Source organism: Poecilia reticulata, linkage group LG12 (genome assembly GCF_000633615.1).
Source record: "Poecilia reticulata strain Guanapo linkage group LG12, Guppy_female_1.0+MT, whole genome shotgun sequence".
NCBI classification, from domain to species: Eukaryota; Metazoa; Chordata; class Actinopteri; order Cyprinodontiformes; family Poeciliidae; genus Poecilia; species Poecilia reticulata.
This window is the reverse complement of record NC_024342.1, coordinates 18,677,371-18,694,238: the sequence shown is the minus strand read 5'-3', so window position 1 is coordinate 18,694,238 and position 16,868 is coordinate 18,677,371. Positions and strand designations below refer to the sequence as shown.

Sequence of the window (16,868 nt, the reverse complement as noted above, 5' to 3'; positions counted from 1 at the left end):
ATGAAATCACAAAAAAAATAAATAAATAAATAAAAATCAGCAAGCGCCAGCACTTCTAAAACATAGAACTTTTGGCAGTGTTGGTCTTGAGCATCCATGTGTCCAGCAACACGATGCCAAGAAATGAAGACTAGTCAAAATCTTATTTATTAAAGCAATAGTTTGCTACTTTACTTACAGCCTTTTAAAGTTTAGAAATTATTTACAACCAGTGTAAGTCCATATCGCTCTCTGATCTGATTCACTCACAAAATGAAAACATAGAAGTTCTTTACATTCAATCCATTGTCAAATGTTAATATGGCTGTACATATAAAAAAATTATTTAGTTAAAAAAATGCAAGATTTGTGACTCATTTCAGAAATTCTTATATAAATTCATTGCAGAGTGAAGCTTTTGAAGTCTGCATTTCTGGCAATTTTTTGTACTTTTGATGGTCATGGCATACAGATTATGAAAACCCCATAATTATTGACTCATAAAATTAGAATATTGCATCTAATCGATAAAAAAATAATATATTTTAAACGAAACTGTCAAGATTCTCAAAGTATAATCACTGCTACGCAATCTTTACTTTGTTATGATTCATTTTGCATGAATTACTGCATCAATGTGGCATGGCATGGAGGCGATCAGCCTCTGGTTCTACTTCGGTGTAATGGAAGCACAGATTGAAAACACAGTAAAAACACAGTGGACAAAAGGCAGCATTTGACATAGCTCCAGAAATCCACGTGTTGTGAAGTTCTCCCAAATTCTGGAATGGGTTTTGATTGATGTTTGTTTTTCATAACATGACAAAAAACATATTAGAAGCGTATGTTAAAGTTCACACAGTAACACAGCTTGAAACAAAACTTTTCAGGCAGCTGAAAGTGCAGTTGATTCATGCAAAAATGCAACACCAAATATGAAGTAAGATCCATATTACAAAGATGTAAAAGAAAAAACATAAATGAAATGACAAGGTGATCTGCCTATTGTCCCTACAATCAATCCAGTAAATGGGGGCTTCAAAATCTTCTGGCGATTGTGACAAGATCACAAAAATCCCAAAGGTAGTATATATGTAAGGAGATGATAAATTGGCAGGGGGCCGTGAGACTCTGCCCTGACATGCCACTATAGCATTTTGATTTGCATTTCCATACATTTGACAATATTTTAGCAATATTGTACACATTCAAGTATACATTAGTGCTTTTCATTTCAAACAACTAAAGCATTAAATCACTTGCTTAGAAAAGTGAGAATGAAAAGAGGCACCATGTTTCTACTTCAGCCCAAACATATGTGACGTCAGCAGCACATTATGAAAGACCTGTGAATTGTGCGATCTGTATAATGATAATTTTCCAGAGATAGCATTAACCCTGTCTAAGTTTAAACAGTCAATTTTAGAGGCTAAATATGTTCCTGGTTTCTTTATATGTGGAATTCTAAGCTAAGAAAATCAGTGATATAGTCCACACTATTATGTGTGGACTATGTCAAAAATTAAAATGATCAGGCAGAAAAAGGGTATTAAAAATCAAACTGCAATCTTTACAGGCCTTGAGGAATTTTTGAAAATGTGAAATTAAAGAAATCTTCAAGACAGTTGCAAGTATGTCTGGTTTTTATGGTTATTATGTCAGTACAGTAGAAGGGTGAATTTTGATTACCTGGGATTTGCACAACCACTTCAAAATGCATCTATTGCAAATTCAAAATCTCTGCATGCTCTTTTGTAATGCCAGTTGACGTCAGTATCCAGTAGGGACTTAACTGTTTGAGCATCAAACAAAGAACAATGGAGTGTGACATTTTTGTTGCCCACCAGGGAAACATGCAGTAATAACTGGAAAGCATATACACAAGCGTTTTATAGACAGGGCAATTCAGAAAATTAAAAATGGCATTAAGGAGATCAGACAAAAAAAAACAACAAATGCTAGAATATCAAATGTGTGTTGAGATTGTATTCTGTTGCCAAATCCTTGAGATTTTGTAAGATTATCACTTTATCTCATATCCTGTATCTGGTAGGATTATCATTTCTGTCAAAAAACATGCTAAGTACACAACCTTCTTAGCTAATGTAATAGGAAATATAATTTCTAGCATGCATTTGAGAACTTAAAAGAAAGCAGTTGTATGTAGGAACAAACCACTGGTTACATGTTGAACCTTTTCCTACCTGCTGACCTATGCCTCAACAATCTAATGTTATCGTTCTCTTGCATATGTAAGAGAACGATAACCTGAGCCAATGTAAAAATTTGTTTTCAAATGGAGACATCTTTTTTTTCTTTTGCTACCAGAAACCAAGATGGCCCTCAGGGAAAAAAGTAATTGTCCATTAATATAATAAATGTTTCTGCCAACTCTGGTGCCAGCAGCTGAGATGATGCATTTGAGGTAATTCGGAATAAGTCTCCTACATTGCTGTGAAGCAATATTGAACGTTCTTTGGAAATGTATTTTATTTCAGCCACAAATGAAGCCTGTTTAAGGTCATTCCAATTGACATGGTGCTGGCATTTTGCATGTACAAGGCAATTGAGTAATGATTTAGATAATTCTGCCTGCACAAAGATGCTTAAAAATAAACAGTTGCATAAAAAGGTGCTTAAATGTAAATACCGCAGTTACTGCAGCACATGTTTTCATGCCGCCATAGAGCTACCATTGGCATTTACACATATAAAATCAAGCATAACTACTTTCATTATTGATCTTTCATTTGATTATCAATAAGCGTCATTATCACAAAAAAAAAAGATGATGTTTACTACCAGTTACCTTTGTGCAGACAAACATGTGGTAGAACAGTCAACCACAGTTTTATTCAGCTGGACATGAGGTTAACTGCAGGGCTTGATCCATTTCTTACATTTTCCAGACTCCGTTTGGGTTTTGGAAATGTAATAAATAGTATTTTGCCTTTTACACGCTCTGGGTACAGGTGATCGGAATTGCATGTTCCCCACTGACAATGTTCAACTATGATTTCCTATTAGTTTCCTCAAAATCTCTAAGATCACAGTGTGTTAGCAATGATGAACCCTGGCAATGTTACTGGAGGCTCAGTTCCTCCAAATGAGGGGTGTCTATTTCGGGATAAATTGTGACCACTGATTTATCAGTTGCTGACAAACCCCCTCGAATGATTGACAGGTGTTGCCATGTTAATTGTGTTACACTTCAGACTTGTTTTAGCTTTCTTTACCAATATAAAAAAAACCCATTGAGATCAAAAACCTCTTATTAATACGACTTTACTAGGTAACTCAAAAACATTATTTTTGTTTTTATTATCTCACTATTTTCAGGCATGTAGCAGTGGCCTTGAGTCTGATTTAGATCTTTGTCGTGCTGCATAACCACAGTGTCGAGCTTAAGGTCACAAAACTGGATGTCGCCTGCAAATGTTCTCTTTCAGGGTTTTATGCAGAATCTGTGGATCCAATAATGACTTTGAAGCACACCACAAAATCCAGATGCGAATAGAGGTGTTTTACTTTTTTTTTTTTTTTATTAGGGACCATCTTATTTTGTTTTAATTGTTGACTTTCCAAAATAAACTTTCAAACCTTAACTCTGACTGAAACTAAATAAGGAGGTATTTTCATCATATGCAAATTTAAATCTTCAGCTCTAAGCTGAATTGGAACTTAAATGAATGTGGAAAACGTGTTCTGGTTCAATAAAAATGTGGATCGGTTGTTTCAAAAAAATTAAAAAAAAATCACACAAAAAGACAAAGTTTTTAATGCGTTCGTTAAGGTCACGTGTTTAATTGAGCAAAGTATTTATTTCCTCTCACAACATTGGCAGGCGGCAGGCATGGACCTTTAGGAGCCGAGAGTTGTCATTCTCACTACACCTGTGCTGCCGCCTCCTGGACGGACGCGACTCCTTTGCAGCGATTGTACTATAAGTGAACGGACAGCCTATGAGCCCCACTCAAAGCGAGAGAACCACACGCAAGGAGCGGGATGGCGAGGATACCAGCGCTGCACATCCGCGTCTTTCTCGTGGGTTTCTCCCTGACTGGGTGCCTGACACTCCGGACGAGCAAAGGTGCGACGTCGCCTGACGAGGAGCGGGACAGCGAGAGCGACGCGGAGACGCCGTGCGAGGTGAAAACCGTCACCGTGTCTACCCTGCCCGTACTCCGGGAGAACGAGTTCAGCTTCACCGGTGGAGCCTCCGGGAGCGTGGTTGGAGGAGGGAGCGCTGCTGCTGCTGCTGCTGCTGGAGCAGGTGGTGCTGGTGGAGGAGGAACCGGAGGAGGTGGAGCGGGGGGAGGAGGAGGAGGTGGTGGTGGAGGAGGAGGGAGCGAATCCCGGCTCCTGTTATTCGTTCGAACAGATCTACCTGGCCGAATTTCTGTAATGGATGATCTGGACAACACAGCTCTTCCCTACTTCACACTCGGTAAGAAACTGTTGTGGTACTCTGTTTGCCCTCCATGATGTGAGCAGGAATCCCTGTACTGAGATGGACTTCTCAAATCATACAATCCCAGCCATTAAATCACCTAATTTGCTTAAGCTTCTTTGTTTGATGTGCAACCAAGAAATTCAGCAGTTGTTCCACCCTCTGCCTCTGCTCAAAGTCGATATTCTAGAAGAAACAAATAGTGGCCGCATAATAAAGTTAAACTTTACGTGATAAACCCCTCTCTCTTGGCGTATCCAGTTAAAAATAATTATTTAAGATTTAATACATTCCTTAATTATTGTACCCCCCAATGCAGCAGTGCAATTTAGCCCTGCGAATATGCATGATGTTTTGCTCCTATTCTCACTAGAGTATGTAATTGGCTGCACACATGAAGGTGCAAGTTAAACTAAATAAACGGCTGGGCTATAACTAAACTAGCTGTCAGCAATTTAGTTTTTGAAGGTCTTTGGGGAACCCCAGACATCAGATTTAGTGTGTGAGCTCTGTTCACATCCTCTGAATGAATCAGGGCAATGCAACGCTGGTCTTTGACAGGTCATCTGAAGTTCTGTGTGATGGCCAACTACTCTAAAATGGTCTGGGTAAAAGCATTTTTGATTGGATAATCGCAGAGTACATAATAGCAACAAAGTGTCTCTGGCTTTTACCTTCTGAATATATATTTGCTTTGAAAGAGGGGGCTGACTTCGCATGAAAACCAACTCGCTGCCATTGCTTTTCTCTGTATTTTTTTTCTCCCCATTTAAATGCCAAAAAAAGGCATGTGGCAGATGAGTATCCTCACCTCTTTTCCCCTTGTACTGCGAGCCACACATTTGCTTTTACAACTGTGCATCAGTCCATCAACAGTGTGGAGAACAAGGAAAATGCTTGGAGCCACACAAGATAAAGTGGGAAACAATAGTTGCACACTGTTCTCTTATTCAATTTACAGTCATTTTCGGATCACTTCAACGTAGAATAGAAAGCTGGTCAAAACAAAGACAAATGGAGGTCAGCAACATTGTTACTGAGGAATCACAAAACTGTATCATTCCTGTTTTGCTTTTTTTCTTTCTTTTTTTTACATTGGAGGGTGGTATGCTATCATCCCTCTTTCTCTTTCTTTTTTTTTTCTTTCTTTTGTTCACTGCTCTCAGTTTCATCCCCTCTATAAGGAGTGTCGACTGAGCTGGCTGTGCGAAGCAAAGGCTGGCAGGCAGGCAGGCTGAGGGTTGGAGCATTAAGCTACTAAATCACTTTCTATTCTCATTAAGGACAGCCGTTGACTGGTGAGAAAGGCCTCTCTGTCCTCCCAGTCAGCCAGCTAGCAAATTTGCTGCTTCACCCTCTCAGTGGATGACTGCATGCTATGAAGGGAGAAAAGGAGGCATAATGGACTTTAATAGTTCCATGTGTGTATTACATATTGAAGGCGCAGCATGAGCTCGGTGTGTTCTCCGGTGAGGTGTAGACACCATTTTATTTTTCATTTTTTTTATAAATCATTTATCAAAGTGTTGGAGGTGTTTATTTTAACTCCATAGCAGTATGCTTTAGTTTCACCTAAGCTTTTAAAACATAGTTTTACAGACATGCTTTGATGGCATTTAGACACCGTTTTTGCCTAATGTAGTTCTGACTGCAAGAGACTGACTCAGATTGTTAAATTATATTTTATTCATGCAATGTGTAACATGTCTTCCAGAACAAGTACGCACTGTCCCTGCTATGTTTTTTATTCTTTTATTTTGATTTTTCTTTTGAATTGTTAAACACATTCTAAATATATGAGATTTCAAAACCCCATTTTTATACCTGAGTCATATAAATACAGTGCCACCCACACTGATGGAAACCTCTTGTAAAGATGTAGTTTAATTTATTGAAAATGGGACAATGTACGGTAACACAAATCAGCCTATTATGCAATTGTGTCACTCTATAGATTAAAAACATAGATTCACATTATTAATAAATCACAAGGTACACAAGAGTTAACCAAACCAAACAAAAATAATAAAAGAGCTGTTGGTACAATATGTAAGCTATGATCTGCTGTATAAGAGAAGGCTGACTGTGCAAAGGCACTTTTTCAACCAAACTCTTACAGTGTTTTGTAGTTAAACTTTTAGTTTTATTCACACAATTGTTGTTTTAAAAGCCTTCAAATAAGTAGATATTTTATATAAGTGACATGAAACAGTGCCCTATTTTTTTGCACCGATATGAAAACCATATGTGTTTTTCCTCTATAGACAGCAAGGTTGTGGGTTTTACATTTTACCTTTGGCTCTGGTAACAAGGACACAATGAGAAATATTTTCTTCCCCACAAATATACTTGAGACATACTCAAGGGCATTTTCTTTTATTTCCTCATTCTTCCTTTCATTTACATTCACAATTTGAGCTCTTAGAGACATTAGAGCAGTTCTTGTCCCATTTAAAGTCAGAGTTTAAGTTTAGTACTTCCCATTTAAATCGTGGTTCACCAAGAGCAATAAATGGAACTTTTGCATTTAGTTCCTAGTGTCCAGGAACTTATCTTTTTATGTTTTCAAAACTCACCTAGTCTCCAACAAAGAAGATTAGAAAGCAAAGCTTTTAGTCACTTCAAAAAAATTGTTATACAATTTTTTTAATCTTGTTTCTATTTAATTAACCATAAAAAAGTGAAATAATTGACTATTGACTATGAATATTGGCGATATTCATTAACATGCATTTTAAAACACTTTAAAAAATGCACAAGTTAAAGTGCTTTTAAAACAGTTGTGTTATATTTCACAATTTAACCTTCGGTAAAGTTTATCTGACCATAGCTTGTGTTTTTTTTTAAGTGTGACCTGCTATGGGTACACTTCACCACCACCAGTCAAATGTACATTATTGTACATTACTGACAAGCATCAAATGACATCCCACGTTGTGCACTCGTGTATTTTCTCCAAATCCTTAGGGAAAAATCCCACAGATTGTTTGTCAATGTTATATCCCATCGTCATGCAGCAAATACATACATATAGGTCTAAGTTTGTGTCATTATTTCTACCTTGTTGGACACCAAAGAAGTTCAGGAGTCTGGGATAACTTCAACCCCATTGCCATCTGGACCCTTTCAGAAATCAATCAGATAAAGTCAGAAGGCATCTAAGTCTTGCTTTGAAGTGTTTTATGAACCATCTGGTTTACTTGGTACACCTGCTCCATCGCACTTTTCTTTTTTTAATAAATGGTGACTTGTTTAAGCAACAATGTGTGTTAAAGACAGGGAGAAACTTTTCAGTTGTCATAGTACAAATGTGTGTGTAAGTCATTGGTATCAGTGAAGTCATTCCGTCTTTATGGTTCATTTCTTCTGTTTGGCTGTCAAGATAACTGGTATGATTTCCCACTGTAAGCAAATTGCACAAAGGTTCACTTGCTAGCAAGTTGAGACTCGTGTTATCTGGTGAGTGAAGCAAATTGACTGTGGAATTGAATTATGATTCACTAAAGGCAAACCAAACCAAAAATGAGAATAATGAAATAGATTAGTATTTTCAGAGCAAAACTGGGTGAAGTGGATAGATATACTTTAGCTTAAAAAAGATTTGTCTTTTGGAAATTGACCTGCTACAAAAACTTAACGTTTTATATTTGAACAGGCAGTGATTTTAAATCCTTCACTGTTCATTCCAACATTTGTTTTAACAATGAGACAAAAATATTTTTACGCAAACATTTGTCATTCAATATACCTGATTACTGTCTAAAAATATGTAAAAAAAAAAAAAAAAAAATCTAATATGGAACAAGCACTTAAAAAAAGTGTTTTTAAATTGACATAAATTTAAAATATGCATGAAAACCACAATAACCATAGTTCTGCCTAGTTTCCACGGCACTGTCAGATGTTCGATTGTTTTGTCAAACCAGCGTCAGAGGTTATTGAGGGAAGGGAGTGAGACGGACCACAAGTCTCCTTCCCTCTCTTGCCTGCCTCCTCAGCTTTGATTTATTACCAAAGTGTCACAGAGAATGGATGGGTAGAAAGGACATCCTTTTACACATCCAGAAGTGTACAGAACAGTTTCTCCTTTCTGGTTTTGTTTTTAGTTCTTTTTTTTATTATATGTGAACAAATATTGACAGATATATGTGCAACCAATATGTACTTAATCTTAATACTGTAAATGTTGTGTAGTAGATTTTACCATACCTTTCTAAGCAGTTCACCTTTTCTTGTTCTGCTACATGCATATTTTATTTTAAAATCAGGACTTTAATGACTCTTCATGAAATATGTGTGCAAAATGTGCTAAAAATTGCACTTTGGAAAATAATTCAGTGATATGTTTCTGTTTTGGTATGCTTTGTCACTCTGGATAACTCATTTTAAATGATGTCATGGGACTAGGTAAAAAAAATAATCAATGCCTTATGGCAACATGGCTCACTGTGAACACCTCATTAGAAGTTCACCTTCTTGAAAACCTTCAGACACTTAATGGAAGATCGAAAACATTTACATCTCTTGTTTTTTTTTTACCCCCTCTGTCGATCATGAGGGGGTATGTTTTCTCAAAAGGTTTGTCCTTTTTCTGCATCTTATCAAAGGCTGACGTGTCAAGTTAGCAGTTTTGCGCACTGTCTTTTCACTGTGCCTTACTGCATGGCAGAGCTGGAGATATGACAAGTAGACCATTCTTAGCAGTGGGAGATTAAAAGCTATATTTCCTAAAGGTAAGGTTGAAGGAAAAGTGAATAAAGCATCTCGGCCCTTGATTTTCTGAAGAATGAGCACTTGGCTAAATATCTCATTCTTAAAGTATGCCAGGAGTCCAATTTTGTGCTTCAGAAAAAGCAGTTTTAAAAGAGGTCAGATATAGACAGACCTATTCATCTTAAAGTTGGGCTCGAGTTTTATTTAGTTTTTTTTAAACTCAGTAATATTAAATTCCTATATCAAAGGTTAAGTATTCTGAACATATAGTCCTATGTAATATAAATAATATATTCCTATATAATTCCTAGATCAAAGGAGCAAGAGCAGATAGCAACATTACACTGTGGATCCCATGCTGTTTGACCACTAATTTAGCTAAAACATTTCTTTGGTATGGTAGTCTTGGTCAGTTCACACCTTCATCAGTCTATAATGTGCCACATGCTGTAATTATCATTACCACAACCTACTTCCAATTTCATACCTATAAACATGTTAAATACTGCATTTTGGTTTATTCCTCTTTATAGCCCAGTGTTTTGATGAATTATACAAGGGTGAATGACGACACTAAAATCCTCCTCCTGGCTCTGATTGGTTGTTTTTGACCGACCAGTGTGTTTCTGCTTGATTGTTTCAAATGATCTGTCTCATATTAGACTGTCATAACATGGTTTATAACAACTGTTTATAAAAGTTACTTACTGCAGCTATACGTATGTTTGTAACATTTTGTCTGACAATTGTATACTTCATTTGCTAATTTGTACTGATGGGATGTGTCACTTTGACAAATACATATGCAATTAATTTACAAGAAAAAAGCATTCTTGTTCAGCGTGAGGGCAGTTGGTGAAATTTGTGGCATTGAAAAGATGAATGATCTGAAGTGGGTGACCGATTTGAAGTCCGTCCTTTATGGATCCTGTATTTCGGAAAGCTATATTTTTACTCCGAGTCTCCAGTCTTGCTGTGTACCACTGGTGGATAGCTTTGATCTGAAGATAATCATTTGATCATTGCCACTGCAGAGAGGCAGACTGTGGTTGTCTTTGACAGGATGAACAAAGAACTTTATGTAAATGCCTCTAATGAATGCACAAGTGCCTTATTTTTCTTTTTTATTTGTGTGATTTATGCAAGGCAACACCATGCACAATTGTCTCCATAATTTTTCACCAGAAACGAGATGAATAAATAAAAACATCTTGACTAAAGACTGTAAGCCCCTTCAGCACTCCCCTCCATCCGTTAGGCAATTTCTTGTCTTTGAATTACGATGTTAATTGTTTTCCCGCTTTCTTCAAATCTGACAAATCTGCCCAGGCATTGTTGTCTGTGTTAACCATACAAGGTCATAAGAGTTTATCTTCATAAAGCTGGACTTGTATCAAAGGATAACCTGAAAAGAGTATCTCACAGGAGCATGCTACAAGCTGATCCCCTAAAGATTCATGGACTTCATAGTTGTATACTGTAAAAGGGTTTTTTAGCCTGTGCAGTGAATGTATAATGTGGCACTGATTTATAAAAGCAATTCCATTTAGTTACTCTTTTTGCTCTTTAGGTTCCTTTGGTGCGTCCCTGCCACATAATAGAAGGTCCCATGTGACAACAACTCTGCATTGCATTTGCCCTCTTTGCAGAATACTTTGTATAATGCAATCAAGACATTGGGGACACAGGAACATTGCATGAAAAATATATCAACCTATGCTCAAAACCATTAAACCTAGTTTGATACACAGTTGGGTTGCATGTTTTCTGGCTTTTTTTTTTGTTTTGGTTAGGTTTTCTTTTGCTTTTTTGTGCAAAATCTCAATTTGCTTTTTCCAAACAGCACTAGATACAGTTCATGATTTTGCTTTTAATGTAGCACATTAAAAAGTGGGCAGTTTGAAATTTTGGGAATTCTTAGAGACACAAATCAGCCTACAGAATAGTTTGTCACTCTCTGTAAAATAAGACAAATCAGATTGTTTGTGATTTGTTATTTCTGATGATAATAAAGCATGTTAAATAAATACTTTTTCATCTGGCTTTATGACAATGATGCCACATGTGCCCAAAAATATAATTACAAAGTATTAAAACCAAAAAAATATTTTGCATTATTCCTCATAATGGAAAACTTTACAATATCTTAATGGGATCTTATCAATAAATCAATCAAATGTTATTTGTATAGCACATTTCAGCAGCAAGGCATTTCAAAGTGCTTTACATAATTAAAATAAAAACAGCATGTGACATTGAATAAACAGTGAGAAAGAGAAAGATAAAAAAACAATAAAAACATTAAAACCCGCACCCCTTTAGGACTTCAGTTAAATGTCGTTTAACTGGGACTCTAACCCTCAGGGACTTTAGTCAAAAGCACCGTTTGACAAGGACTCCAACCTCTAGGTTTTTAGTTGAATGCCGTCAACTGGGACTCTAAACCTCGTAGAACTTTAGTTAAACGTCGTTTAACTGGGATGTTTTCCAGGGGACTTTACATCATTAAAACGTAGAAAAGAAATAAAAAGAAATTAAAAACATTAAACACATAAAAACATGGAAGACATCAAAACCCGCACTCTAACCCTAATTTAGCCATAAGCAACTCTGTATAATGCAAGCAAGACATTGGGGACACAGGAACATTGCATGAAAAATATATAAGCAACTTATGTGATACATCAACACAAAATAGTTTGCGATTGTAGTGGAAAAGAACTATAATTTAAAAATTTTGAGCATACAAAATATATTATGCCCACTGAGTTTGTTGGACCACACTTTTCTGTGAATACAAAGATGGATGTAAAGGAAGCTGAACCTCAAACCCTGCTAAAAGCATTTTCAAGTATGTAGCCAATTTTCATTCAGGATTTTGCATTTCACACAATCCTTATTTCTCTTGACTCCGATTAGCTTCCCTTGAAAAAAAAACAAAAACAAAAAACATGCTTTAATGCTGTTACTGCAGTAATAAATGTTGGGAATGGTTGAACATGTTAATTTTCTACTACACAAAGCTTTTTGCAGGATAAAGTAACATTTTCATCTAGACTGTTCAGAGTACCTTCTTCTACAAGTGTGCTTTGCACTGCTTGTACCAAAGTGGAGGATATACTTTGTTAGGTTTCTTTTTTCTTTTTTTTTTTTTTTTTTTTTTACAATAATGCCTTTCTTCCATAAAGACCAGATTTGTATATGGTGCACTATTGTTCTCTCAAAACATTTTCTCATGTAAGATCTTTGTTAACAAGGATGTTGAAGGAGTACAAGTGCATTTTCAAGGCACAGCTAGTTCTTCCTGGTCTGAAAATGTAATACATAGATTTGTTCTTTGAAGTTTTCAAATTAAAGACCCATCTGATTTTGCTTCCAGTGGATTTGGATTATCTTTTGTATGTTGTAATGGGCATGAAGCACAAATACAAATAAAAACAAATTAGTTGGAGCTACTCCTGAATGACAAACATATTTAGAATAAACAACTGTAAAGAAAAAAAGCTTGGAGAACATTCAGTGACTTTGTGCCATTTTCATACAAATTTAATATGAGTGGATCAATGGCTTAGTCAGTCATTTAGTCATTTAGCTTTGTGTATGGAACTGATGCTGCTCTCATTTGGGTTCCTGCTTGAAAGCTGTAGAAATACTTAGAAATATGAAAATCATCCTTGTGAGTTTGCTATTAAGTGTTGCCACAGTTACTTTTGAAAAAAATAATATGACTACTGATTAATCCCCTCTCCAAAAAACAGACAAATTACCTTGCCAGTACTCACTTTCTTGGAAGTGCAATTTTAACAGTAACATGTGATGAGATTTCTGAAGGTTCAATTCAAACAGCCATTCCAATGACAATTTTTTTTAAATATACTTTTCTTTTCTAAGAACCGGCCATTTGATCCCTAATAAAGTTTTACATACATTTAGGGAAACCTCTTTTTATGAGAGAAATTCTCAGAAAAGTTTAGTCTTCTGCATGAAGTAAAATTTATATTGATTCCAAAGGTGAAAAATGGAATCGCATTATGTTTTTGCAGAAATAAATTATGTGCTGCTTGGTATGCATTATGCGTAAGTTGGCATATTTTTAAAGCCAATCACCATGGTGCAAGAAGAAAGCAAGCATATCTGTTTTTAAAAGAAAATAACTTTAGCTTAATTACTGATTTTTAGTGTTAGATTACTTGTTACTATAAATAATGGTCATGTATGCATTACTGGCATCACTGGCTATCAATGGGTACAACAACTAGTTAAATTTTCTTTGCTCAGACAGAGCTTTTACTTGTGTGCAAGTTTAATCTCCTTTAGCTAAAATGGAAACATGACACACCTGGTGATCCTAAGACAGATGGCTGCTCTGTTAAAATGTACTGTTTGCAATACACAGTATTAGCAGTGTTGTGATGTTATATTTAGGTTTTATAGTGACAGAAACATTTAAGTTAAAATCATTAACTTACATTGACTATACTGGGCATGCATGTAATTATTATAGTTTTTTTATCATTTCCTTTTTTTTTGTTTTTTTTTGATAACATTGACTTGTGATAGGCTGGTGATCTAATAATGTTGCTTTCAGAGTCGTGCCTGGTAAAAGATCCCCTTCACATACACATTCCCTATCTCTGGGACAACAAGAATAATGCAGAAATAGAGAGGATTGAATACATTCTTTTATTTAAATGGCTTTTTTTCATTCTGTTGTCCATTGTGGGTAGCAGGCTTTCTAACACTGCAATATGCAAAACATTGCCATGCTGTCCTGGTATAATCCAGATCAGTGGGAAATAATTTGAATATGAGACCCTCCATTCGACTTTGAATAAAAGTAAGGTTTACACAAGATCTTGCCTCAGTGTAATTTACTCACACCTCTACATTTGACTTTAGACAGCCAAGAAAGTCTTTAAATATCATCCTGCTGGTTTGATTTGCAAACCTATCCACAGGGAAACAACCCTACTTGCCCTTACATATTGTATTTTCACAAGTTCTGTTTTTTTTCTTAGTCAGTTATAATTTCAATATGTTTATTTTTTAAGTTTAAAACAGTTAACAGAAAATCTTTTTGGGGGAACAAACAAAGTCACCAGATAGCAGCAAGACTGCACTCATGTAGAAAAGCCCACTTATGTACAGATTTTACAGTCTCAAAGTGTTCGGAAATCATCTTAAACAATCCACCTAATGGACTTTTAAAAGCACACAACTCACACAGGGATCTTGTTTTGGAAACATGGCAAGCAGGTTTTGTGAGTCAGTAAGTAGAAGCAAAGCCATTGTTCATATAAGCTGTCCTCACTGATTTTTAAGACCCGTAAAATTTGATTCCCATCAGAATTTGTTATGCACCTTGGGAACATCCAACCAGCTCTAGACACCTCACAAGATCCCCACGGGTCCTACAAAAGATTTTAAACCCTTTATCTAAGCTGGCGTGTTTGTACATATTTGCATTCACTCCAAGCGATACTGTCTCTGAGATTTCCTCCCAGATAAAGTATCCCCATTAATCCTCCCCTCTACAGAGGGTGAGGGGTGGAGGGGAGTGTTGGTTTTGTTGTGCTCCATCATCGGTCTGAGTTCTTTGTGGCAATGCTTTTATCTGCACACGTTTTGGCATAAATATGATTTTCTTGGGAGCCATTTTCAATACTACTAACCAATTAGTTCAAAACAAAACTAAGCTGAGATTATGTTTTTAAAAGTCACGAATACAACGATCTAGGCGTGACTACATGGCTATTTCTTGAATCAGTGCAATGTATCAAATGCCACACGTTTACGTGTTGAGAATTTGGTTCCTCTGATGTTAAATCCTACCTTTCTATGCCTGTAACAGTACCAAATTGAGGCGTTTTCAACACATTACGGTAAACCTCTGTGAAAAATTTCGGTTTGCCCCCAACATGCTGCAAGCTGATGCAGATGAAGCTTATTGGTATGTCATGGTTGTTTTCCGTTTACCTCAGTTCAGAGGCAGAGGACACTTTATGCATTATTTTCTGTTAGTTTTGTCTGGATCTAAATTAGCTGTGATCTGACAACATTTACCGTTAGTTGTGTGAAAGAGCAGAGTTGGCTCAGCGGTCACAGAATGTGATGTGATCAAACTGCTTAAAGAAGCGCTGTGATCACATTTTTATTTTTATTTGTTGTATATATATCAAGCAGGAAAACCCTAATAATCCTAAATACTAAGCTGATTATTTGACATGATATTTTTGGAGTTGCATAGTTTGGAGTATTTAAAGCTGAAGATGATGCGGATGCCATAAATAATAATGACGATATAAATAAACAGTTTAAATAAACTCTTTAAGAACAAAAAAATTTTAACAGCATACATCCTGAGCTATGTCAACATACTTTTCTTCCATCTGTCACAATGTAGAGCAAAACGCACTCAAAGAGAACCCTTCTAGGGAACAATGAGTAATTCTACTTGTATCTCTCTAGCAAGAAATTATAGATGATTTTATTCTGAGTTTGTTGGTTTTCAATGAACCCTTCCACATTTTGTCACAAAGCATCTACAAATTTCTGTCGGAATACTGTATGTTTAACTGTGAATTTATTCTGCTTTTGATTTAAGTCTCTGCAGTCAGGTTTGAATTGTAGTCTTTAGTTCCTGTTTTATTTTTGCAGTATGTTTTCCTCTGTTCCTTCCACTATTTTGACTCTTTCTTGTGTTGAGTGTATTTGTCTTATGATTTGTTGTTTAATTTATTCATCATTAATTGGTCTAATGCAGTGATCCCCAAACTACGGCCCGCGGGCCGGATCCGGCCCGCCTCCACATTTGTTCTGGCCCCCTGAACAATACCAGAGAGCATTTAGATTTTTTTTCCATATTTTCAGGAATATAAGCCGCTACTTTTTTCCTAAGCTTTGACCCATGTGGCTTATATATGGATTTTTCTTCAACCACCAGGGGGCTCTTTAGCAGGAAGTCAATCATTGGAAGTCAAAATTGTAAATAAAAGAAGAACGCGCCCATTAAAACGGAATTAAGTTTTAATAGGGAATTGAAATTTGAGAATGTTGTTCATCAGTTAAATAGCATTGAGGGGAAAAAGAAGATTTTTCGTTTTTTTAAATAATACTGGGATCATGAGAATTTCATGTATAGATATTAGGATCCAGTAGATGGCAGTAGTGCAACAATAATGGATGCAAGCTGTTGTTGAAATCTGAAGAAGAAGAAAGCGCCCATTTTCATTTAGCACATGCTAGTAGCAACACGAAGGATCATCACTTTTACTGTTACAGTTACCGTTCGGAAACTACCGTAATCAGTTCAGTTAAATCTAAACGTGGCAACTTTTTTTTTTTCAACCGTAATAAATGTGATATTCAATTGACCTGTTATGACTCAAATTTTGGGTCATAACCCCCTTCTGCTGCTGCTTCATCGTTGTGAAAAACCTGGAGCGGCAGAGATATCTGCGGCTTACAGCCCGGTGCGCCTTATTTGTGTATGTTTACTGGTTTTTTTTTTCTTTTGTTTTTTTAAACTTTGGGGATGCAGCATATAGTCTGGAAAATACTGTATTTATTTAATAAATAGTGTTATTTCCTGGATTTTTTCTGTGAAGAACCCAGAGAGGGTTATTTGATTGTGCTTTCTGGAAAACAATAAATTTTTACATTTAGGCACTCCTGCAATCGTCACACTTTTTCTGTTACAAACTGACTCCGGCCCCCAGCAGAGAAG

At 36.2% G+C, this 16,868-nt stretch overlaps 1 protein-coding gene across 2 annotated transcripts in view; it reads left to right on the top strand.

Annotated features, from left to right (window-relative positions):
- The first annotated feature begins 3,813 nt into the window (after positions 1 to 3,813).
- astn2 (astrotactin 2) overlaps positions 3,814 to 16,868 on the top strand; it is a 270,497-nt gene continuing 257,442 nt past the window's right edge. For both annotated transcript variants that reach the window (XM_008424385.2, XM_008424384.2), the window contains exon 1: positions 3,814 to 4,426. In XM_008424385.2, the coding sequence (XP_008422607.1) occupies positions 3,985 to 4,426 (442 nt within the window). In that variant the 5' untranslated portion in view covers positions 3,814 to 3,984. The remainder of the gene's footprint in view (positions 4,427 to 16,868) is intronic.